The sequence below is a fragment of the Tursiops truncatus genome, chromosome 4 (assembly GCF_011762595.2).
Source record: "Tursiops truncatus isolate mTurTru1 chromosome 4, mTurTru1.mat.Y, whole genome shotgun sequence".
Classification (NCBI taxonomy): Eukaryota; Metazoa; Chordata; class Mammalia; order Artiodactyla; family Delphinidae; genus Tursiops; species Tursiops truncatus.
This window is the reverse complement of record NC_047037.1, coordinates 101446499-101472507: the sequence shown is the minus strand read 5'-3', so window position 1 is coordinate 101472507 and position 26009 is coordinate 101446499. Positions and strand designations below refer to the sequence as shown.

At 36.4% G+C, this 26009-nt stretch overlaps 1 protein-coding gene across 1 annotated transcript in view; it reads left to right on the top strand.

Moving 5' to 3' along the window:
* NSUN3 (NOP2/Sun RNA methyltransferase 3) overlaps positions 1 to 15242 on the top strand; it is a 49771-nt gene extending 34529 nt beyond the window's left edge. The window contains exon 6 of the mRNA XM_019923189.3: positions 14707 to 15242. Coding sequence (XP_019778748.1) covers positions 14707 to 14977 — 271 coding nt within the window. The 3' untranslated portion in view covers positions 14978 to 15242. The remainder of the gene's footprint in view (positions 1 to 14706) is intronic.
* Positions 15243 to 26009: the final 10767 nt, after the last annotated feature.

Sequence of the window (26009 nt, the reverse complement as noted above, 5' to 3'; positions counted from 1 at the left end):
TAGCAAGAGAACCAATTTGAAAGATTTCACAGTAATCAAGAAGTAGATGACAAAGGCCTTAACTGAGTGAATGGGAGAGGAATACAGATATGTGGTCAGATTTGCAAGATATTTTCAATGGAGAATTAATAGGATTTGGTGGTTGATTGGTTCTGGAGTGGGAAGAAAAGGAAGGTGTCAAGGAAAACTGTAGAACTCTACTGCACGGATTTGAATCCTGGTTTGGACACTTACTGAGTGGCCTCATACAAGTTGCTTAACACTCTTGCCTTAGTTACCTCATCTGCAAAGTGAGAATAATAACTTAATTGAAAGATTGAATGAGATAACATATGTAAAACATCTAACTTTAGGAAAAAAGATAAACCAAGGATAAAATTATAGGGCAGACTGATATTTAAGGGATAGGAAGAAGAGGAAAGGTAGATAAGGCGGCTAAAAGGGAACCTCAGAGAAGTAGGAGATGAACAAAGAAAGAGTAGTGTCCAGGAAGACAAAGTGAGAGAAGGTTTCTCGAAGTTGAGGATGAATGACAGAATCAAATAGTATGGTGAGATGAATGCAAAAATAAACCTCTTAACTTAGGCTAGCTTTGTACTCATTTTATCAGTAAGCTTCTGAGGAAAACAGATATTTTAATATATCATTTAGAGTTGTGGAAACAAAATTTGTTTAAAGGAATTTACCAGATTGTTTGGAATAACTACAAATTATTCCAAATTATTTGAAATTTTAATGGAGTAACTGCCTTTGAGTTTCTAACCATTGCATCTAATTTGTTAAAATTCTTTAAAATTATGATTTTGATGTCAATCTGAGATGAAGAGTTTCAAATTATGTCTCAGCATGAGGTATTTGCTTTCATTTACCTCATCATAAATTCAGTGCAATAGCACTTTAATAGGTAAAGGTTGCATGCTCTATAAAATGAGCAGGTAGCCAAGATTCTCAAGTCATAGCTTCAGACCTACTAATTCTTAGTTCCTTTTTATTAAAAGTGCCTAAAGATCTATAGTTATTCTTTACCTTCAATGAGTATTTGGGACAGTTGGGATGATAAAATGTATGCATGTAGCATCCTCTTTCTTATTGCCCCAGATTCCATACTTATTTTAGCAATCGTAATAATTTGCTTCAGGGTATATACAGCAGTGATAAAGCTTGCAGTCATTTTCCTGGTATTAGATTAAGGTGCATTAATTAGCTGTGTAACTTCAGGCAAGTCACTGAGTCTTTGTGACCCTCCATTTGATAAATTGGGTCGGACTATTTACCTTGTATACCTCATAAGGTTTTATTAAGACTCCATCTGTGAAGTGCTCTTTAAGTTAAGCACCAAATAAACAAGGCAGCGTTATTAATTAGGCTGGTGACCTGTTCCTCACTAGGTTAACATAGGAATCAGCATCTCATTTGATTTTTGGACCAAATCCACATTCCCATTAATTCAGGAATATTCTGTCCTAAAGAAAAAGAATTTCCTCATGGAGAAATATGTGTGTGCAATGTCCTCTGGAAGCATTTCACCTTTTTCAGTTTTGGATTTAGTTTTTGTCATTCGGGCAGTAAGATACAAAGACCACAAGTAGTTTTCATATATTTTTCATGTTATTAATTAGATAACTTTTTAATGTAAGTTGCAAATAACCTTATAAAGTAGCCCTTTAGAGAATTTCTGAAACATTACTTGAATATTAAATGGCTACAAGGGGCCAATTGCAGGATTGATGCTCCTATGCTCGTTTTAAGTTTTAAAAATTACTCTATTCTTACTTGGTTTAAAAAAATGTTTAATGCTAGAGTTTCTAAGATGAAGGGTACAAGCTTGCTAATATTGTGTCAATGAAGTGATTTTTCAGTCTATTTCACTTGATTACTTCCCCATATTTACATCTGAAAGAATGGTTGATGTTGCCTTGATGCTTTAATGGTGACACAGAAGGGACATGAAGAAAGATGAGGAATAAGTATATTATTCACAGTAGTGTTTACCTGTAATATGAATTTTTCAAGAATACAGACATCTGTGATTGTTTTACTTCTGCACCAGAAGTTGTGGTAGAGGCTGTGCCTGTAACTTCGAACATGTCACTGGAAGACATAAAAAGACGATGCTTGTCCCTTAATGGTAAGTCGTAGGAATTCATGTAAGGGGAGAAAATCACTTTTCTTGCTTTGGTCAAAAGATGGCAGTATTGCTGTGCTGATTGTTTTCTTACGCAGTTTGGGCTCAGTTTTTTTTAATGCAAAAAACACTTAAATTTAGCGATCTAATTAACAATGACCCTTCCAACAGAATGCCAAATTTCTAATCGAAGACCAGAAGAATAGACCAGAAAATGGAATTTATCTTTTTAAAATGTATTAGGGTTGCTTTAGTAGCTATTTGTAAAAATAGCATTCTCTAAGACTCAGATTTGCCGGAGGAAAAGAGGACACCCTGCATCATGTTTTCAATTTTGATTAGGTTTGAAATACCCTCCCTTTGGAACTTTGATGACTGTCAGGGTTCCAAGATGTTTTCGAGGGTTTTTTTGTTTTGTTTTGTTTGTTTGTTTTTAGTTTTTAAAGGTCATTGAAGCTTCTGTTTTCATTAAGGCAATACTTATTTTTCTTCAAGTTGTTAAAATCAGGTAATTGTTTTTCTTTTTTTTCCTTGGTCATTATACGTTATTTGTTGGTAGTTGGAAGGCTGTGTGAACTAGTCTGGAAGTGTAAAGGTGGTTTCCCGTTTTTTTCCTGGGAAAGCAGCGTGTTCTTACCTTGTTTCTAAGCCAGTATTATAAATGGCTCTTGGGGCTTGATTCTCTGTTTTTCTCGAAGATCTTTAAAGGATAGAGAAATTCAATGAAAAGCACTTAAAAAAATGACAAAATGGACTTCTGAAAAAAAAAAAGCCTTCATTATTGATTATATAAAGTGTTCTTTAAAAAATACAAACATACAAAACACTTTTGGGAGGGGGTAATGGGGAAGAACCCTTAGTGTATTGAAAGAACACAAAACAATCCAGCTGTTTTTCTTACTGTATATTAGAATAAGAAAATACTGATGGATTCTGCTCAGAATTCTGCTTTTTTTTAAGGTGATATAGTATGTATTTGTTATATCACATCACCCACTTCCCTCAGTAGGATCTGGGGCAGCACCCTGTAATCAAACTTTAATATGTTTTCAGCAAAACGTTCGAGTAGTTTTACCACGTGGGCTCAGTCTTGACGATAAATAGCCTTACATCAATTTAGGTCAAATGTTGAGGCCAGATGAATCTGACACAAACTTAAGAAAAAAGCTGTAGTTTGCAGAGCTTTTTGGATTTCACGATGGCATGTAAGAGATAGTACATCTGAAGTGCCATTCAGGTCTACTCTGTGAACCGCCAAAAATCAATTAAGGTTTTCTATTTGTAAATGGGGAAAATTTAATTTAACGTTATATTCTGTTTAATGTTTTCTTTTTTAGAATATGTTTTATTTTGAGCTGCTTCATTAGCTAGGTGGTTTAAGTGCAGAACGCATTTCAGCCTATTCCGTAATACACTGAAAGACAAAGATTTGGAAAAATTTGTACAGCTCGTATCTGCCGTAAAGCAACAGGGTATCTGGTGTACATTCTGTGGCAAGAAGGCCATCATTCTTTTCCTGTTAGGGGTGCTGTGGTAAAAGCATTTCCCACTCTTATTTTATCCCATATTGTTAATCAAGATCAGCTTTACTTCCTGCAGTGCTATTGTGAGATAGAATCTTATTTCATACTTCAAGTAGGGTTAAGCCTGATCAGCTCTTAGGTGGGAGGCTTCTGAGGGGAATATATGTGTTTCAGGGAAGTGTTAGGGGGAGTGTATTATGTGGCAACTCTGCTTCCTTTAGAAGTACTTCCCCCAGCTCTGCATTATAGATGGACATTGTGTGTTGAATAATATATAAAACCCAAGATAATGTCTACTAGTTGCCATTTCAGTTTAAAGTATTAGGTTAGCCTTCCACCTAATCTGATCAAAATAATACTTTTCTTCATCTACTGTAGTTAGTCATAACATCTTTTTCTGCCTTATACTGATAAGTATGATTAGAAATCACTGCTGACCATCTCTCTGCCATCAGTTATAATTCAGTAGTAAAGAATGCCCATCTTAATTCAACTTGTAATTTCATGCAATATAGTTAGTGTTATAGCACAAGTGAAAAATATCCCATTATTCAGGATCTTGTTAAGCTGTGAAACATGTAGTCCTCGAGAAGCCAAGGTACACAGCTCATTTGGAAAAGGTTAGCAGAGGATACCATTATGCCAAAATGGATGTTGCTTAGTTAGTTGTTTAGTTTTACCTCCTCTTATTAAAAAACAAACAAACTACATGACACAGAAATTTACACAAGCATAGAGCAACCTTTTGCCTTCTACCAGATCCCAGATCCAGCACTTTTTGTTTTCCTTCTCTAATCCTGACATGTTTTTATATGGTCATTACCACAACTTTGCCAGTTTATTAGTATTATTCAAGTCTAACTTTTTTTTTTTTCCTGCGGTACGTGGGCCTCTCACTGTTGTGGCTTCTCCCGTTGCGGAGCACAGGCTCCAGACGCGCAGGCTCAGCGGCCATGGCTCATGGGCCTAGTTGCTTCGCGGCATGTGGGATCCTCCCCGACCGGGGCATGAACCCGTGTCCCCTGCATCGGCAGGCGGACTCTCAACCACTGCGCCACCAGGGAAGCCCCAAGTCTAACTTTTAAATGTTTTTACCCCTCCAGAATTTAAAATTTCTTCCTTGGCTTGTTAAGACCTAGTAAACAGTATCTTTCTTCTGTTCTGATTGTCATAATTTCTCTCCTGAAGCAACACAACCTTTCTCACACCCTACTGTCTACTGTCCTCAAAAAAAGGACCATTTTTAAAAAGCCTTTTAAAAATGCTTCTTTTCATGACTTGAATGAAACCTATCCAAATTAATTAATTAATATAATAATTACTTGGTTCTTATGGGCTATTTCAAAATATATGTAACTGGTTATGGAAGCAAATGATTTATCCTAGACACTATGGAATAAAATAATTCTCAGTACAGAAAAGTCTTGGCTATATGAACTCTGGGAGTGAGTTTTTTTTTTTTTTTTCCATATTACCTGTTTTCCTTGATCTTTGAATACAAAATTATGGTATTTTTTGAAATCTATAACTACTACAAGCAAAAGGGCAAAAATGGTATTTAAACAGCAATCATTAGCAGCAAAACAGCAACAACCATTTGATAGGAATCTCTTCACATTTTGCCCTAGGACGTTGAGATTAACCCAATTTGTAAAAAAGCCTTTGTGTTGCCACACACAGTTTCCTTGTTAAGAAATTAATGTGCCCAGTTAAGTTATACCAACCTAATTTTAGAAAGATAAATTATTAGTGTTGGGATGAAGACAGAGCAGAAGAATCAGCCAACGTTGGCAACATTATAGAAATTAATTTAAATTTGCATCAAGCCAGGAACATACTGTTTGTAAGTGATGAGGCTTCTATGTACTTTTGTACAACTGTAATGAGAAAGAATCATACTTACTTGATTAGGCATTGGTTTTGCTAACTGTGGAATTAGGATCAAAATAAATCCTTTTAATGGGAATTTAAAGATACCCTCATTCAAATTGTATATATCCCTTGCACAATAATCTAACTTTTTTTAAAGAAAATCTTATACTCATTGCTATAGTCAGTAGAAAATGATCCAAAATGAGTGTAGTTGTAACTTGCACAATTTTAGCAAAATCTACCGATGCCTCAGTATGTCACTGTAAAAAAAATTGAAAAGCCATCACCAGGTGTGTGTTAGTTTCCTATTGCTGCTATTAGTAACAAATTACCATAAATTTAGTGGCTTAAAATAACACAGATTTATTATCTTACACTTCTGGAGGTCATAGTTTCAAAATCAAGGTGTTTACAGAGCTGCGATTTCTTCTGGAGGCTCTAGGGGAGTGCTATAGACCGAAAATTCATATGTTGAAATCCTAATCCCAAAGATGATTGTGTTAGGCCTTTGGGAGATGATTAGGTTATGAGGGTGGAGCGCTTATGATGGGATTAGTGCCCTTATAACAGAGCCCTCAGAGTGCTCCCATTCTCCTACTGCCATGGGAGGACACAGTGGCCATCTATGAACCAGGAGGCAGGTATCCTCAGCAGATGCTGAACCTGCTGGTGCCTTAATCTTGGACTTCCCAGCTTCCTGAACTATGAGAAATAAATGTTTATTGTTTAAACCACCTAGTCTATGGCGTTTTTGTTATAGCGACCCAAACAGACTAAGACAGGGAGAATGATTTCCTTACCTTTTCCAGCTTCTAGATGCAGCCCACATTCCTTGGCTTGTGACCTTTGGCTAGCATTCCTGTCACTCCAGCCTTAGCTTCAATCATCACCTCTCTTTCTCTGACTCTCCTGCTTCCCTTTTCTATTTATAAGGATCTTTGTAATTACATTGGGCCCACTCAGATAATCCAGTGTAATCTTCCCATTTTAAGACCCTTAATTTCATCACATCTGCAAATACCCTTTTGCCATATAATGTGACATGTTTAAATGTTCTGGGGATTAGGATATGGACATCTTTGTGGGCCATCATTCTTCCTCCCATAGGCTGTTATCCCATAACAGTTCACATCTCTGGTGTCTAGATCTGAGCCTTTTAAAAAAGTTTCTGTGGAGAATATTTAGGAGACAGTGACAAGTAAGAAGACAGGTTAAAAAACTTTTTTTAGAAATTAACAGCAAACACTGAAGGTTAAGTAGGCTTACAGTGGTAAGCTACTGTAAATTGGTAGTCACCTCCCAGTTTTTTTTATATCAGTAAGTGGATATATGAGAAGACCAGAAATACTGGATACCATACAGTTTTAGTTATCTGGACCTCAGGGAATGAGTTTTCTAGAGAGTTAATCCCTTAATAGTCAAATTAAAAGAACAAAAAAAAACAACTGACCTCTATGGGAAAATTTCTAATATTTATACTGCTGTCATAGCTACCCTTTAATTTGTATTATCGTAGAAATATATGACATGGGTAAAAAATTAAAAATATAAATGAGTGTTTAGTTAAAAGTAATTTACCCCTACCACTCCCCCATCTTCCCCTAGCTTTACTCCTCAGAGCAACCACTTACAATTATTTATACTTTATTTATTCTTCAGGTCCCTCCTAAACCTCTAAATAATAAACTTTAGACATTGACTACAGGCACACCTTGTTTTATTGTGTTTCTCAGATACTATGTTTTTACAAATTGAAGGTTTGTGACAACCACGCATCCAACAAGTCTGTTGGCACCATTTTTCCAGTAGCCTTTGTTCATTTTGTGTCTCTGTGTCACTTTTAGGTAATTCTAACAATATTTCAAACTTTTCATTATTATTGTATTTGTTATGGTGATCTGTGATCAGTGTTCCTTGATGTTACTATTGCAAAAGTATTACAACTTGCTGAAGGCTCAGATGATGGTTAGCGTTTCTCAGCAATAAAGTGTTTTTTAATTAAGGTATGTACATTTTTTTAGACATAATGTTATTGCACACTTAATAGACTACAGTATAGTGTAAACATAACTTTTTTATGCACTGGGAAACCAAAAAATTTGTGACTCGCTTTATTGAGATTCACTTTATTTGCTTTATTGTGATCTAGAACCAAACCTGCCATATCTCCGAGGTGTGCCTGCCCTGACTTTTTGCTTGGGCTCATCTCACTTATACCTCCCTTACCTCTTCACAGCACTCTACAACCTGTGTTCTCACTCTGTTACAGTTTCTCCCTCAGTCAGCTTGGAAACTTAGTACTTCACACTTAGATCTACATTTCTTGTTCTGTTAGCGGTAGAAAGTCTGTCTAAACACACTTCGAGCTTTATTCTTTTTTCAAATAATCAGAGCAATAGCTCTTGGTTTCTCTTTTTGTAATATAACAATATTTACATCCCCGCCCCATCTTACATTTCTCCCCTCTACTTCCCAGTGTCTTATACCTGCACCTTTATGTTTATGTTGTCAAGGTTGACGGTATTCTTTCTGAGATTTTATAATCTGTTCTGAAACATTACTAAGATAAGTTTATGGAATGATTCTGAACATTGAGGGCCAATAATCAATATATATTGTTTTATTCACTGCAGAATGGACTAATACATTAGAATTAAATTTCCTTCTCTATTGGTTCAGTGTTGTGATCAGAATGACACTGAGAGGAAAATTTTCTTATAATCAGATTAGATGGAACAGACTCTCTCTCTTTTCTTCTCCCCCTTACACACCCACCCCAGGTGCATGTATCAAATCTTCAAGGTTTTCTCAGTTTTCAGTCATTTCATCTCTTTTCTCCCGTCTCACTTCTCCCTGGAGTCTCCCTCTCCTTCTCATCTGGAGTAGTTACCCTCTAAGGGCTCCCATGCAGTTATCATTCTGGGGCTCCACTCCCTTCATTGTTCTCCTATGTGGCGTTCACTGTTTTCTGTGTCACAGTTCTCTTCTTTCTTGATTTACCTCCTCATTCTGCTAGAGGTAAAATTTCTGAGTCATCAGATATCTGAAAGTTTCTGTCTCCCTCCTATGTATTTATTTGACAGTGTGGCAGTAAATAGCATCCACTTTAAATTGCCTTTTTCCCAGGATTTGGAGTACACTACTCCACAGATGCCAGTCTGATTCCTGGACCCTTAGAGGCAACCAGTTCTTCTCTCTGGAGGCATTTAGCATTTTTCCTTTGTTCTCAAAGTTCTAAAATTTAACAATAATGCATCTAAATGTGGATGTTTTTCATTCACTATAAGGTTGGAGTTTTGACAGTGTTGTGTCAGACCCTCTGCACCCTCTCCTCTTAGCTCCCTGATCTCATCTTACCCTACCACCACTTTCTTCCCTGTGCTACAGTCACACTGGCCTCCTCCTTCCTCAGACATGTCTGAGGGTCTTTGCACTGGCTACTCCTTTTGTGCAGAATGCTCTTTCCTCAGATATCTACATGGCCCACTTCCTTACCTTCTCTTCTCAGGTCTTTGTTCAGATGTCACTTCTTGAAGTGTCATCCTATTCTAATAATCCTACTTAAAACTGCAATCCCTGTTACCATCCAGGCACTCCTAATCCTCTTACCCTGATTTAAGTTTCTTTATAGAACCTATCACTAAATTAAAAAATAAGCAAACTGTGATATTGTGAATATGTATTTCATCTTTGTTCCTGGTTCCAGGCCAGAGCTCCTAAAACCCTTGTAATTTCCTAAGTGATAAGAGTGATAGGAACGCCTTTTGTTATAATATCTGGCTTTGGTAAGGGTGAAAGGAGCAACTTTTATTATTCATAACAAGCCCTTTCAACCATACCTGAGTTTATGTTAATGTGACTTTGGGGCAGCCCCTAAGGATGGGGGACTGGTTGCCAGGGGAACTGACTGTATAATTAGAGGGTTGGAACTTTCAGCTCCACCCCTCCCCCTCTTTAGGGATGGGAGAGGGGCTGGAGATGGAGTTTAATCACCAGTGGCCAATGATTTAATCAATTACACCTATTTAATGAAGCCTCTAAAAAACCGTCACTGAAGAGATTTACAGGGCTTTCAGGGTGGAGAGGAGGTGTTGGGAGGGTGGTGTGCCTGGAGAGGGCATACTTTGCCCTGTGCATCTCTTCCATCTGGCTGTTACTGCATTGTATCTTGTAATAATAAATCAGTAACATAGTAAGTAACAGAGCCATTCTAGAAAATTATTTAACCCAAGGAGGGGTTTGTGGGAACCCCCGTTTTATAACCAGTGTGTCAGAAGTGCCAAAGACTTGGACTTGCAGTTGGCATTCGAAGGACAGTCTTGTGGGACCAGGTGGATAGTGTCAGAATTGAAATAAATTGTAGGACATGCAGTCAGTGTTTGCAGAGGATTGGAGGATTGCTTGGTGGGGGAAAACACACGTGCAAACATACACACATGCATACGTATATATGTGTGTGTGTGTATATATTATTATGTGTGTGTATGTGTTTATATATGTATGTGCATATATGTGTAAATACTTTGTATTAGTTTGCTAGGACTACCATAACACAGTACCACAGACTGAATGGCTTAAACAACAGATATTTCTCACAGTGCTGAAAGCTAGAAGTCTGAGATCAAGGTGTCCGCAGGGTTGGTTTCTTCTGAGGCCTCTCTGCTTGGATAGCTGTCTTTGCCCTGTGTCTTCACTTGATCTTCCCTCTGTAATTGTGTCCAAATTTCCTCTTCTTATAAGGACACCAGACATATTGGATTAGGGCCCACCCTAATGACGTCATTTTAATAACTTAATTACCTCTTTAAAGATGTTATCTCCAAATACAGTCACATTCTGAGGTATTGGGGGTTATGGCTTCAACATACGAATTTTGAGGGGACACAGTTCAGTCCATGACAGACTTACTTATTTTTGTAGTCTTTCTCCCCCAGCTAGAATGTAAGCTTCATGAAACTGAGGGTTTTTTTTTTTTTATTGTTGTTGTTCTATTTCAGTGTATACCCAACATCTAGAACAATGCCCATAATAGATGCTGAATAAATAATAATGGATATTCTAGCCTTATGATGAGCTATTTTAATCTGAACACTTCTTTTCATCTCTAGAAAATTCTTATTTCACTAATTCAAGTCCCCATCCCCCAATTCTCTGTACTATCTTTCCAGTACTCCTGTTAACTGAAATTTGGACCTGCTTGATTAATCTTCCCTGTGTCATTTTCAGTCCATCTGTTGTTCTGCTTTTTTGGAAGATTTTTCAACCTTAACTTCCAAACACTTCTATAAAATATTATTTTGATAAACATGTGTTTCATTTCAAAGAGGCCTCTTCTTGGTCCTGTTTCATGGCATTCTGTTATTGTTTTGTGGGTCCTGTATTTTTGCTGATCTTTCTGCATTTATAAGGTCTTGTTATGTCTCTTTTGTTCCCTGAAGTTTCTGTTTCTTTGTAGGCCATTTTTTGTTTCTTTTACTTTTGATCTCACATATTGCATAAGCATTTCTCACCCTTAATAATCCTTCATTGTACGTTTTTATTTAATAATGGGACAGTAAAGTACTAGGAGGTTTATTTTAGGGGTGATAATTTTTGCCTGGTGATGTCACTTTATGGTTTGCTGAATGCAGAGGTCTTTAGTTTGGGGAGGGGGTGCCTTAGGTCTCCCTAGTTTATTCAACTTTCTTAGATTAAAAAGCTTCCAAATTTTAGGGAAGAGGTAAAATTGTCATTATATCAGATAACATGATACTATATATAGAAAATCCTAAAGATTCTGCACAGAAACTCCTAGAACTGATAAACAAAATCAGCAAGGTAGCAGGATACAGGATTAACATACATAAATCGGTTGCATTTCTTTATAGTAACAATGAAATATCAGAAAGGGAATGTAAAAAAACAGTACCTTTTAATATCACAACCCCCCCCCCCAGAATACTTAGGAATAAACCTGACCAAGGAGGTAAAACACTTATATGCTCAGAACTATAAAACTATAAAGGAAATTGAAGATGATTCAAAGAAATGGGAAGATATCCCATACTCTTGGATTGTAAGAATTAATATTGTTAAATTGGCCATACTACCCATAGCAATCTACAGTTTAGATCCAATCCCTATCAAATTACCCATGACATTTTTCACAGAAGTAGAACAAGTAATCCAAAAATTTATATGGAACCATAAAAGACCCAGAATTGCCAAAGCTATCCTGAGGAACAAAAACAAAGCAGGAGGCATAACCCTCCAAGACTTCAGATAATACTATAAAGTGATAGTAATCAAAACAGCATGGTACTGGCGCAAAAACAGACATGTGGATCAAGGGAACAGAATAGAGAGCCCAGAAATAAACCCACACACCTATGGTCAATTAATCTTCGACAAAGGAGACAAGAATATACAACTGGAAGAAAGTTTCTTCAGCAAGTGGTGTTGGGAAAGTTGGACAGCTGCATGTAAATCAGTGAAGTTAGAACACTCCCTCACACCTAGACAAAAATAAACTCAAAATGGCTTAAAGACTTAAACGTAAGAATGATACCATAAAACTCCTAGAAGAGAACATAGGCAAAATGTTCTTTGACATAAATCGTACCGATGTTTTCTTAGGTCAGTCTCCAAAGGCAATAGACATAAAAGCAAAAATAAACAAATGGGGTCTAATCAAACTTACAAGCTTTTGCACAGCAAAGGAAACCATAAACAAAACTAAAAGACCACCTACAGAATGGGAGAAAACATTTGCAAACAATGCGACTGACAAGGGCTTAATGTCCAAAGTATACAAACAGTTCATAGAACTCAACAACAAAAAAACAAACAACCCAATCAAAAAATGGGCAGAAGACCTAAATAGACTTCTTCAAAGAAGACATACCGATGGCCAACAGGAACATGATAAGTTGCTCAATGTCACTAATTATTAGAGAAATGCAAATCAAAACTGCAACGAGGTAGCACCTCACATCAGTCAGAATGGCCATCATTAAAAAGTCTACAAATAAGAAATGTTGGAGAGGGTGTGGAGAAAAGGGAACCCTCCTACACTGTTGGTGGGAATGTAAGTTGGTACAACCATTATGAAAAACAGTATGGAGTTTCTTCAAAAAGCTATTAAGTAGAGTTGCCATACGATTCAGCAATCCCACTCCTGGGCATATATCCAGAGAAAACTATAATTCAAAAAAATACGTGCACCCCCCTATGTTCATAGCAGCACTATTCACAGTAGCCAAGACATGGAAACAACCTAAATGTCCATCGACAGATGAATGGATAAAGAAGATGTGGTACATATATATAATGGAATAGTACTCAGCCATAAAAAGGAATGAAATAATCCATTTTCAGCAACATGGATGGACCTGGAGATTATCATACTAAGTGAAGTAAGTCAGAAAGAGAAAGACAAATACCATATGATATCACTTATATGTGGAACCTAAAATATAACACAAATGAACTTATCTATGAAACAGAAACAGACTCACAGATATAGAGAACGGACTTGTGGTTGCCAAGGGGGAGGTGAGGTGAGGGAGGGATGGATTGGGAGTTTGGGAGTAGCAGATGCAAACTGTTATGCATAGAATGGATAAACAGGGTCCTACTGTATAGCACAGGAAAAATATTTAATATCCTGTGATAAACCATAATGGTAAAGAATATGGAAAACACTGTATAACTGAATTGCTTTGATCTACAGCAGAAATTAACACAACATTGTAAATCAGCTATACTTCAGTTAAAAAAAACCTTCCAACTTTTTACCTGGCTGCCTGACGTGCCATATATGGGAGTCTGAAATCTGTGGTTTCTTATCTATGCTTTGAATTAATATCTTTGTTTTCACTTTTTACTCCTGTCACATTTAGTCTGGCTTTTCCAGGTCCCAAACCCCTCTGTAGTTCTGCAGGTCAAATTATACCCTCTGTGGCTGTAGGGCTGTCTCTACTCTCTTCATTCACTATTCGTCTGTCTGCATATCATCTTTCAGAAATGTGTTGAAATTCACTGTTAGTTAATGGTTCTCTCTATCCTTTTTACTTTATTGTTTTGAGTTAGTACATTTTTTATTACACATTATATTTAAGGATGTCTACAGAAAGAGGAGAAAAAAATCGTCATCAGTTTGCTTGTCTTGAGTTAGAATTTTTCAATCCTTTAATAATCGAACATAGAAGACAGAGTTTGAACTTGCTTTGATGATGTGGATCTTCATTATAAACCTTAGTTATTGGGAGGTGCTCTAGTTGTTTAAATATAGGTTGAGACGGGGCTGACTGTACTTTTAAATCCAGTAGAGGTTCTGGAACATGATTTCTTAAAAAAAAAAAAGTTCTTGATTAGTAATTGCTCTGGGGTTATCACCACAGCAGCAGGACTAAAACTTTTCTAGTTTTCTGTCTCAGTAGATGACCTTGCTTCCCCCTCCACACTTATTATCAAGGCTGTCTATTGTGAACTTTCATTTACCTTAGAACGTCTCGGTTCCCTGTTCATGCTCCCTTGTTGTTTCAGATGAAGAGCTGGAATCCCATCTTTTCTGAAGCTAACTCCTCCATTTGCAGCCTGAAGTCTTGGGACTGTTCTCCTGGATCTGCATCTACAAATATGTTCAAGTCTTCCCCTTGGGGGAAAAAAATCTTCCCATCTTTTCCCTAAAGCTATACTTTTATCTGGAGAAGCCTTCTAAATTTTTTCTAAGTTCTGCTGTCTTTACATATAGGCATTCTCTGTCTTTAGTCCACTTTTCTTCCTTGTTCTTTTCCTGGGAAATCCTGTTTATTCACATGACTTCATCTATCACTGAGCCCTAACCCCTTTCCTGAAGTTCAGATTCTCCTTCCCACCTACCCATTAGTACCACTCAGTATATTCAAAGACAGACCCATTATTTCATGCTCTGCCTCCATCCTCCTGTCCTTAGAAGAACAAAACAATGAACCAGTCAGACATACTCTCTGTCTTTCCCGTGTTGATTGGTCTCATTATCATTTTCCCAGTCATCCGGGGATACATTAGAAAGAAATAGTTGTAAGGCTAGAAAACACCCAAAGTTATTACAGTCAGAGTCAGAGTAGGGTTAATTTCAAGTATGTAAGCTTTCTTGCCCTCAGCCCCCATAGTTCCTTTTTAATGTACATAACCAATCTTTTGCATTTTCCTGATTACATGCAGGTCTGCAATTAAGGCCTTACGTCCTGGAGGGCTACTTGTGTACTCCACATGCACACTTTCCAAGGCAGAAAATCAAGATGTGATCAGTGAAGTTTTAAACTCCTACAGTAACATCATGCCTGTGGACATTAAGGAAATGGCAAGGACTTGCTCCCAAGACTTCACATTTGCTCCCACTGGCCAGGAATGTGGGCTATTGGTGATTCCAGATAAGGGCAAAGCCTGGGGCCCAATGTATGTAGCCAAATTGAAAAAATCATGGACTACTTGAAATTGGTGATGTGCATTTTGTGAACCATTACATCGATAACATATCAATGTATTATTATATTTATTTAACATGTAGGCTCTCTACGTGTTAACATTTAAATAAAATGGAGCCACTTTCCCTGGGTCTGTTGGAATCCTATTTAGTTAATACTTTAGCATCTCAGAACTTTTCAGGTATATTTTTTTCCTAGAAATACATCTACAGTAATGATTTAAGATGGTGCAGATGGTGTTTGTTCTCTATAATAAATCTGTCTTTTACTTGGCATCTTGTAGTTAAATTAATCAGAATGTATGGTTTTGTGCATAAAGTGTTTAGAAATACCTTCTATCTGTAATGTTGGTTCTTTGAACCTCTAAAAATGCACACCTTCTGACTCTCTTATTTTTTTTCCTTATCAAATGTATAGATTCTTTGAGGTGTTTTCCCCCCCTTTTCTATAAGAACTGATTGCTATTCTGAGACTTAACTTCTTAAGCAGCACTATTTCTAGTTCTAGGAAAATAGATTTCTTATTTGCCAAGTTGTTTTTCGTTAAGAACTATCTTCTGTTTACTGCAAAGGTCAGTGACTCTATTGACACCAGCTTTATTTCTCCACTTTTTTTTGTATTCACAAATACAAATTGAAAGGGTAAATTATGTTGAAAGGCCGTTAGAACAGCAGATTCACATGCACATGTTTGACTTTCTGCATTCAGCTTGTAGAATAATGGAGTCTGTCCAGCAGGCTATAAAGCAAGTACTTGAAACAAAACCAGAATGATTAATAACCGCAATAACTGAACTATATTTGGAGAGTTTTGCTACATAATTGCAGTCATAATGAACACTACAGAATCTGATTATCTAACAGTTGCAATCTGGAGGGGCTTTTTATTTCATTGCGTTATGAAATGTTATCTGAGACTATGATGTCACATATTAATGCACAAAAGGGAGATGCCTAATGAGAGTGGATTATACTATTACCAAAACCCAGTACCATTTACTAAGTGGCTCTCCTTGTTTATACATAGCCTGGGAATATTGTGTACATTTCTGTATATGTACTTAGGGTTTTAGCCTCAGGTTTTGATCATGTGTTTTCTCTAGAAATTGCTTTACTCAGACGCCAAACATATTTTTCCAACTATTAAGAAAAATTATGTAGCATATTTCAAAAGATTCTATCTATTTAGAAATTAGTTTTTTTAAAAAAACAAAACTCTGACTATAGAAATACAAAATTCTGCTGAAGCTGAATCCTTTTGAATTATTACATTCTATACATTTAAACTAGAGACTCTTGGCTCATTTACTTTTTTTTTTTTTTTTTGCAAGCATATAAAACTGGGCTCCTTTAACTGGGAAGTCCTAGGAAGAGTGTTATTTCTGTACCTTCATTGCATTAACCATTTTGTTTCCTTTATATCTAACCAATATATTTGAAGAAAAGCTGGATCTCTTGGACTCAATCAAATATACCGAGTTAATACAGAAGATTAATAATAATGGAAAGGACTTTTATTATGTGTGTGTGTATTTTTAGTGTGTGCTTATTGGTTTGTTTTTTCAAGAATCCTGTCTTCAGATACTATAGGTTTAAAAAGTGCATTTATTCTGTGTAGATTAGTCACAAAGTAAATTTTCACAGTGCACTTTGTTGAATGTCATTATTTTCCCAGCATAATGCCATGAAGCCTAATCTGAATACTCAATGTGCTGTTGGATTAGACCTTTCTATGATTACTGAAAGATGCAAATATAGATATACATATAGCTCATTTTATTATTATCAATAACTATAATGAAACATATGACATTTATTGAGTGTTAAATATTTGATTAAGTTCTTTATATATATGTGTTATCTTTTCTGAACTTTAAAACAACTCCAGGGCTGAGCATCATGACCACATTTTGTGACTGAGAAAACCCAAGTTTAGTGCTGCTCCTAGCTTGCCAAGCTATTCTGGTAAGTAAAGAATGGAACCAAGATTAAAACTGGTTCCAAAGGCCACGTCCTTCTCACTACTCTAGCCTGTCTCACAAGATATAGGTTATAGGAACCCTCAAGATTATCAACTGGCTTTACCTTTATTCTCCACTGCTCAGCTTTCCCCTTGTATGCAATTCTCTATTCTCAGGGCATGAAAGGGTTAATTAATACTTGGGGAAAAAATCCAATTGTGAAATATTTCAGGCTGTGTTTTAAAGAAGTACCTCTTGTGATTGCAATACCCAGAAATCTCCCATAGAGGTATTCTGTGCCTTCCTTTTCTTTGCAGATGCTGAACTGAAGAAAAGGAATTTGGAGCAGCCTTGCAATGTCAATTGAAAAGCAAGGAGTAATTGATACTACTTTCTGTGGCATTGAGTTACTTTCAAAATAGCTTTATAAAATTTAGGTTGCTTACCAACACATTAACTTCTCTATGCCATCAGCACACTGAACAGCCCCTAGTTTCAGAAATAGACTATGAATAAAGATAATGCATTTAAATGGTTTGTACTGAATTTTTAAAGCATCAAACATTATCTGTGGCTTAGAATCAAGGCAACCTACAGTTCTTTATCCTATTGCATATCCATATGAAGATGGCATGTTACCCCCTTAACAGTATTATGAAAAATATTCTTTTATACAAGGATAAAAGGATATTAGGCATAAAATAATAGACACCAGAACACTTGCTACATGACTAAAGTAATCACAAATCTAATAGGCCCTTATCCAAGAAGACTTTATGTCTGGAGATAAGTATCAGATGATCTGCGTAGGCTAATGCAACTCATCTGGAGTACAAAGAGAAAACTGGAACCAATAGCAACAATTTTATTAGATGCCAAGAAGTCCTTTGATGCAATTGAATGGGACTACTTGTATTATATGTTAGGTAAATTTTGCTTTGGGGATGAATATAACAACACAATTTTATGTTCAGCCCATTTATATAGTTCAGATCAATGGTTTACAGTCTTCTTTGCCTTGCCTTATTGCTGCATTGGGGAGGGAAGTAGGTATGATGCCCATTACTGATGTTGCTCTTCAGGCTGACATTGGAGCTATAATATCACCCAGATCCCCTGGGTAACTGAAGGATATTCAGATGAAGCTTCACAAGTTAACTAAATGTCTGCTGATTATCTACTACTTGTGCTGAAAGCCCTAACAGCATCTGTCCTGGAAACATTAAAATTAATGTCAGAATTTGGAATGGCTTCAGGCTGCAAAGTCAATGGGAGAGAATCAGAAATACTATCTTGACAGTCATTTCTATTAATATTACTTATTATATGACATTTAAAATAAAATGAAAATTTAAAAAGAATTGATTTGGGATTCTCATTAGGGAGTAATTAAACTATAGAATGAAAAAACAAACTTAAAAAATTGACCTGTTAATTCAATGCTAAGATTTTTAAAAAACAGGTTTCACTAGACCTAAGGAGGAAGAAAGCCTGCTAGAACATATACCTCTTTAAAATTCAGTTAGCTCAATCAAATATTAACTCCATACCCTTCTGTAACTTTTCGCAAATGAAGCAAGTAATTTCTTTGGTCATGTGAGGCCCTATAGTCATGTTGAAACTGGGTGAAACATACGCTACCTTAGGAAAAGTACTGTTTGCCTCATTGGAAGCTATTTGACAGCATACGTCATGACTCAGTTAAGCTTGCTATGGCTTATCAAAAGGAATTGTCTGCTGCATATTGCTGTGGAAGAGCCCATTACATACAAATAACTATATAACCTAGCAGAACCAACAGACTACAAATGTATAGCCTATTGAAAAATAAGAAACAGGACAGTAGCACCCAGTTTCTTCCTAGTTCTTAAAAACAAGTGAGAGTAAAATTGCAGATATTAATAAGAATGGGAAAAGTTAAGAGGAATTAGCAATGGTGACAGGAGAAAAGAGGGACTGGGCCTATTTTAGCTTATAAAAATTACTTATAATTACTAAGTAATAGAGAGGATTGCTCATTTACTCATCCAAACAAGGTGTTAATGACCTTCGAAAAATGGTAGACCTTACCCCCATTCTGGTATTACAGTAATCTCTGGGGTGAGGGACAGAGGAATGAGAGGACCAGAGAACTTGTGCTGACTCATGAATTGATGTTAGTAGGGCAGGATTACTGTGGGTTTGTAGCTCATAGCTGTCAACTCTTAAGAAAAGGGAAGGCTGGTGGCACCTAGCTCTGATGACACTGGAAATTGTTTTGTGTGATATTTTTAGCCATGAAAAGCTAATATAACTAGCTTCATTATAGCCGTCCCTCTTGATCATAAAAAATCTTAAGTGTAAGTCCTAGATTATAACAAATACATTTAATAAACACAACAGACATACACAAACTACCCATGTTCTTCAAAATGATTACTTTTGTCATATATTCTCGTACAGATAGTGTTTGTTAAATCTTGCATTGAAACTATAGCTATGCCCATAGATGCATTATTTTCAGCTGTTTAGTTAACCCGACTGTATAGAGTTAACTCAGCAGGTTCCTTTTTCACCCCATAGTATTGAGTTGGCTGAAGCAACTTGATATAGTTTCAACGGAGGTGATTTTTGAACCAGGGGAATGGTTCAGGAGAGGTTTAGGTGGGATCTGGAATGTCATTCTGGGCTTGGGTCTAGATTGAGTCAGTCAAGCATGTTTCAAAAGCAAAGGACACTATGATAGGCCTGAAGGGTTTCGGATATACTCCTAGGAAGCACATTACAGCTCCCAACAAAGTTTACACATTCATCTATCTGGTCACACCCACTACATTCAGTGAGGACTTTAGCATCTAGCTCATATCTTCTCCATTGGAACTCCTGCCACAGGCTGAATTCAACACCTCTGTGGGAAACCCATCAAATATCCCACCTTCCTGATTCCTTTACTACCTCTCCTCCAATGGCTTTTGTCTCTATTTGTCTTCAACTCACACTCCTGGAAATTTCCTAGAATTTGGCATTATCTAATGCCACACTCTCCAGTGGACCTTTCTATATGATGGAGATGTCTTATCTGCCTTGTCCAATATGGACAATATGGTGGCCATGCATAGCTATTGAGCACTTGAAATGTGGCTAGTGTGACTGAGGAACATAATTTTTAATTTTAATGAATGTAAATGTAAATAGTCACTGTGGCTAGTGACTACCTTATTGGGACAACACAGATCTAAAAATTTTCTGTTTAGGAAAATTTAATCTCAGTACCTCCTGTTCTTCCAGCTTTCTTACACTCCCATTCTTATTAAAACTGCAGTCCAGTTTCCTTGACACCCTAGTTTCTAAACCCTTTCTGTCCTTTCTCTCCTGGTCTCCTTTCCTTACCCATCCTGGACCCTATGGTTGAAAACTTAAAACTTTGTTCTCACAGTGGTTTAACCTCCTCATGCTTTTGCATTCTACTACATCTGATATTTAAACCTGCAACTCTAGATAAATCCAGTAGTCCATGCTTCTACTAATGTATGGAGATGGCTGATCATTGTTTGGAAAAAAAGAAAATTATATAGGAGTGTAGATTGATGTTATAAATTCACACACCTGTGCAGATTGATTTCACTACAAATTCACGCTCACTTGCCTCTCCTAAGACTTTTACATTGCTTAATAACTTTGACTACTTCTTGGCCAGCTTCCTTTTCCATTCTCATTAGTGACTTTTCCCAACTTCCACTATTCTCTACAACTCTTCTGTATTTTTTCTCTCAGAAGATGCTCCTGCCTCTTAGTTCCTTGAGAAAAATTATGGCCATCAGAGTGAATGTCCTCAATTTTTCCTAGTGCATACTCCCCCTCATTTTATTTAGACACACCACCATTCATCCGGCCTCCCAAGTTAGAAACCTGGGAGTTATGTTCAACTTTTCTCTTTCCTCTCCCTCACTCTCACCTCTAGATAATAACGAAGTTTTACCTTTTTTTATTGTTCTCTCTTAGTATCATTGGCATTGCCTTAGTTAAGGTCACCTGAACTATTGAATTTTCTTCACAGTTCATCTTCCTACCTGCTGCCTCACACCTCACTACCCATATCCTCTATGGCTACTGAAGCGCTCTTCCTACAACAAAACCTCATTATGTCATTGCCCTGTTTAAATTTTTTCAATTACTCCCCATTCCCTTCAGGATGAAATTCAAGCCCTTTTAGTATTTCGTACTAGGTCCTCTTGCTTTGAGATCTGTCAAACAGATACACACACACACACAATTACATCCTCTTTAACTTCATAAAAATATGAATAATCCTACTGAGGAAGCCTGTTATCACAGTGTATAAAGTGTCCCAGCTTATTGGTTGGGATACCCTTTAAGTAACCTGCTGCATTTCCTACTCTATAATTAGCTAGAGTTCTACTAGAAGACCTGATGTTATTTTTTACAAAATGATCTAGACATTTTAAAATAGAGTATTTTTGTTCTTATAGTACTATCTGAAAACTATATAGGTATATTTTGGGCTGCTATACTTAGTTGTTTTTTGGATTTTTACAGTGAATGGAAAGAATAGTCAAACCATTTTCAAAAGCTTGTGCATTGGACTGAGAGATGTAAATTAAATAGAGAATGCATGGTACTATGGGCATACTTAGGCATGCATACAGTATGGGAAAATTTCAAATGAAATAGGCTCAGTAATGAGGTTGGAATGCCAATGGATAAATCCATAATTGTCTTCTGGAGTATACTTCAAACCTATAAGGAATATCCAAGGGCAGAACAGCAGATGAGAATGTCTTAAAATAGAAAAAAAAATTGTACTTCAGCACATCAAGGACAGTCAAAAAATAGATTATTAAAGAAGCACTTGCAGAACAATAGAAAAATCTTATTCTCTATAAACTTATCAATTACTCCAGAATTTTTTTGAAAAGTGAAAATTAATGTTGTTTGGAACTACTTCTGCCTTTAACTTAATCTGTGACAGTAAATAGGTCTCAAACTTTCTAAGCCTTGGTTGCCTAATTTTTAAAGTAAAATAGATTATCTCTAAGGGAAGTGAATATGTTTTGAGCCATTACTGTATCACAGACATTGTTCTAAGTATTTGTATAATGATTATTTTATTTAATCCAATATCTTCTTTTTAAAAACATTTCTCTGACCTGTAACTGAGATTGAAGTAAAGGGCTAATACTGGGTACAAAAGTGAAGGGAGAAAATAGAAAGACGGTAGTGAAGAACCAAAATAAGTCTAAGAGGAGCTGATAAATAAAAGAGGAAGATCTGAATAGGCAGTGGAACTGACCAGGGAGAAGCAGGCGGTAGAGTCCAGGTGAAGAGTACAACTGCCCATGTTATTTCACATTCTTTGCAATTATATTCTTTTTGCTAACATGTCTGTTAAGCTGATGTGCTGGAGAGTCTGATTGCTTCTGTTGCTTTTTTTGTAGAAAACCAGTCTTTATTTCCAAGCATGATATTTTTCACTCTTATGTATCTCAAACTTTGGTAATGTAAGTACCCCTTTAAAGAGCAAAAAATTATCTGGGGCCCCACTGTTTATTTAGCTATAAACAAACAGAACTATGTGTAAAATTCTGTGTACTTACACTTTCATACAATTTTAAAATCCACAAAACCCTATACAAATTTTAAAAGTTGAAAAATAAAGTTGAAATAAGTAGTATTCATTTAACATTTCAGATGATGCTGCTCTGTTGAAACTACATTGCCACTTGAAATCTGGCCATGGTACCTATTATTTCAGTATAGGGCTTTGGAGTTCAATGGCTTGGCTATCTCACATCCCATAATTTGTCCATTTTTCCACCAATTTTCTCTATTTGGACTTCAGAAAAACCTTAATTTTTGTGGTGTTCTATGATGCCATTTTGTCTCCAACTTTCCATGAATACAGAATTCGTTTATTAAGAACATTTTGGGGGTTTTTAGGTTATTTTTTCACAAATATTTAAAATAGTATTGCTGAGTTTTCACTTAATGATAACAGAAGCACCTTAAGTACTAGAGTATTATTGTGATCATCCAGATGATGCAGGGTATGCCTATATGTGTTTTTTAAAATTTAGAATAGCTTCAAATGAAATACAAAATCACCCAAATTCTCATAGGTGCTCAGTTAACTGAGAATCATGAGCTTTGGTTGAGAAACACTTCTCTAGTCTTTATTAACATACTTGAGTGGGCAAGTATGGAGCTTCCAATGACAAATATGGCTCAGAGAGTTTGCCAGGAGAAGGAGAAGCACATGGAAATCATAATTTAAATAAAAGGATAGAAAGTCTTTGGTACACAGCCCTTCCCTACAAATATTTCTTTGCAGACCAGGGACTTTTTTTTTTTTTTTTTGATTACGGAAAGGGTGGTCATGTAATTTATCATCCAACCAGGACATGTTTGAGAGTGGAAGGGTAAGCTATTAATAATTACACGAGGACAACTGATGTAACTAGGACTATCGCGGACATACCAGTCACATGGTCACCCTAACTGTGCTGGGGCAGGGTGAGGGTGGGCACTCATGCATTTGAATAGATCAGATCTCATGCTTCATGAAAAATACTTCTTGGACCTTCTGTACCCTTTCCTTCAGTCCCCACTCTCTGCAGAACTGACATCCTGCTCCATCTGAGCACAAATAAAAACCTCTTTAGTTACAAAATAACTTCGTCCACTTTCTTGCCTGAAATCTAAAGCATGAGGATCTCCTTTTAATCAACAACTCAGGGTACACTCCAAACACTCTCTAGTGACTTCAATATGATATTATTTTTTATGGAGCTTTGACAAAATCCCAGCTGAGATAACTAACAGTCAAGATGAAGAGTCGAAGCTAAGGCAGTGGCTTTCAAATTTTGTAAAAAAATGTGAATCTCATTTATAAGATGACACACATATATAAACCCGTAGACATACAAAATTTTTTATTACACACTATTTATCTTTAAACTTGATGTGTGCCACTCCCCCACATGTATAATTTTTTTTAAAAAATTGGTTGTGATTTAGTTGATTTCATGACCCACTAATCGTTTGTGATCTACAGTTTGAAAACAATGCTAACTAGCCATTCCCTTCTTTGTCAGGTAAATGGGTACATAGCTGTACTATGTAAATTCATTTTCACATGCCTTCACAGAACTTCAGTTTACTATTTTGTTCTTGGTTTAAGTAAGAGTTAATTTTAGAACATTTAAATAAATCTCATATAAGACATTGTGTATTGTGTCATTCAAAGTCCTCCGCATGTAAGGCCCTAATTATGAATTTCTCTTAGATTTTAGTGAATATTTTCAGATTAGGAAGCCTATGTAAATCGAGTTATTTCCCATTTTGCCTTGGGTATGGAGAAACATATTTAAATTCTATGTTCAATTGCAGCAAATATCTCTGTTTATCTCCCTTCACCTAGCCCATTCTCTACGTGGCTTTTATTCTCCCTTTATCCTCCTCTATAAATAAAGTGGTCATGTTGTAGAAGATGTACTGGTTAAGAGTATATGTACCAGAGTCAAACTACAGAGTTTGTGATGTTAGGCAAATTACTTAACCTCTTTGTGTCTTAGTTTCCTCATCAGTAAAATAATAATAACAATAACAATATCTGTAGTTACAGGTTTTTGTGTGAGCTAAATAAAATAATACTTTTAAGTACTTAGAGCAATGCTTAACCTATACTAAGAGGACAATAAGTGAAACTTTAGAAGAAAATACACAATTAATTAGTTAAGGATTCCCTTATTTCTCAATCTTAGGGAACCAGGAAACTCCCATAAATATAGTCTCATCTGAAGTGAGTATGTAAATGTGTTTCTGCATCTTATTCCATAAGATTACTCCTTTGTGATATTATGCATGAGTTTGTTTTCTCACTAGTATGCAAGAAACTTGAGGGTCAGGGGCTGTCTTATCAATCTTTGAATTCCCCCAGCACTTCGTTCAATGCTTTTCTACAGTAGGTGTTTCATAAATGTTTAATGAAATAAATTAAACAGGACTTTTCAATGTCAATAAAGTAAGGAAGTTCTCAGTAGAAAGGGGTAAAAATCAAGAGTTTGATGAAAGCACAGAGTTTGATATTCAGAACATTAGATGAGACAGTGAGGCCAAAGTAGAATGCCCAACTTTCCTATCAGTGGTGGTTAAGAACATGGGCTTTGTTAGTAAATCTTGATATAAAATCCTGTTTCAGTCACTTCCTACATAACTTGGGCAAGTTACGTAACCTCTTTAAACTTCAGATCCCTCAGCTCTACAATAGGATAATTGAAAGATCGTGAATTTAAAGTACTTAGCAAGTGTCTGATATATAAAAAGCAGATGCATCAGGTTTTCTTTTGCTGTATCATGAATTACCACAAATTTAACAGCTGAAAAGAGTACAATATATTATCTCACAGTTTTCATGAATCAAGAGTCCAGCACATTTTAATTGGGCCCTCTGTTTATGGTTTCAAAGGCTAAAATTAAGGTGTAAGCCAGGTATGCCCTCATCTAGAGATTTGACTAGGGACAGGTGTGTTTCCAAGCTCTCAGGTTGTTGACGATAAATATAATTTCATATTTCTCAATCTTAGGGAACCAGGAAACTCCCATAAATATTGTCTTATCTGAAGTGAGTATATAAATGTGTTTCTGTATCTTATTCCATAAGATTACTCCTCAGCAACGAGAAGGCACTGGCATGTCCTTTTTCACGGCTCCCTCTGTAGACCCTCTCACTCTGTGAATCTCTTCATTTCTTCCTTTAGGAAAGTCTCCAGTCCCTTTAACTGTTCACTTTATTAGGTCAGGCCCACCTAGGGTCATCTCCCTTTTGATGAACTCAAAGTGAACTGATCAATAATAATAATAGTCCGTCCAGTCATGAGGGTGATATTCCATTATATTCGGAGGCCTGGCTTACACTTCCAAGGAGGGCATTATACAATGGTTTGGGTCACTGGGTGGGATTCTTAGGGGCCATCTTAGAAATTCTGCCTAACACAAGAGGTAATTTCAGATCCCCTCTGAACATGTATTTAAGTTTTGGGAAACAAGTGACTAAAGAGAGAGAATCACATTTCATTCCACAT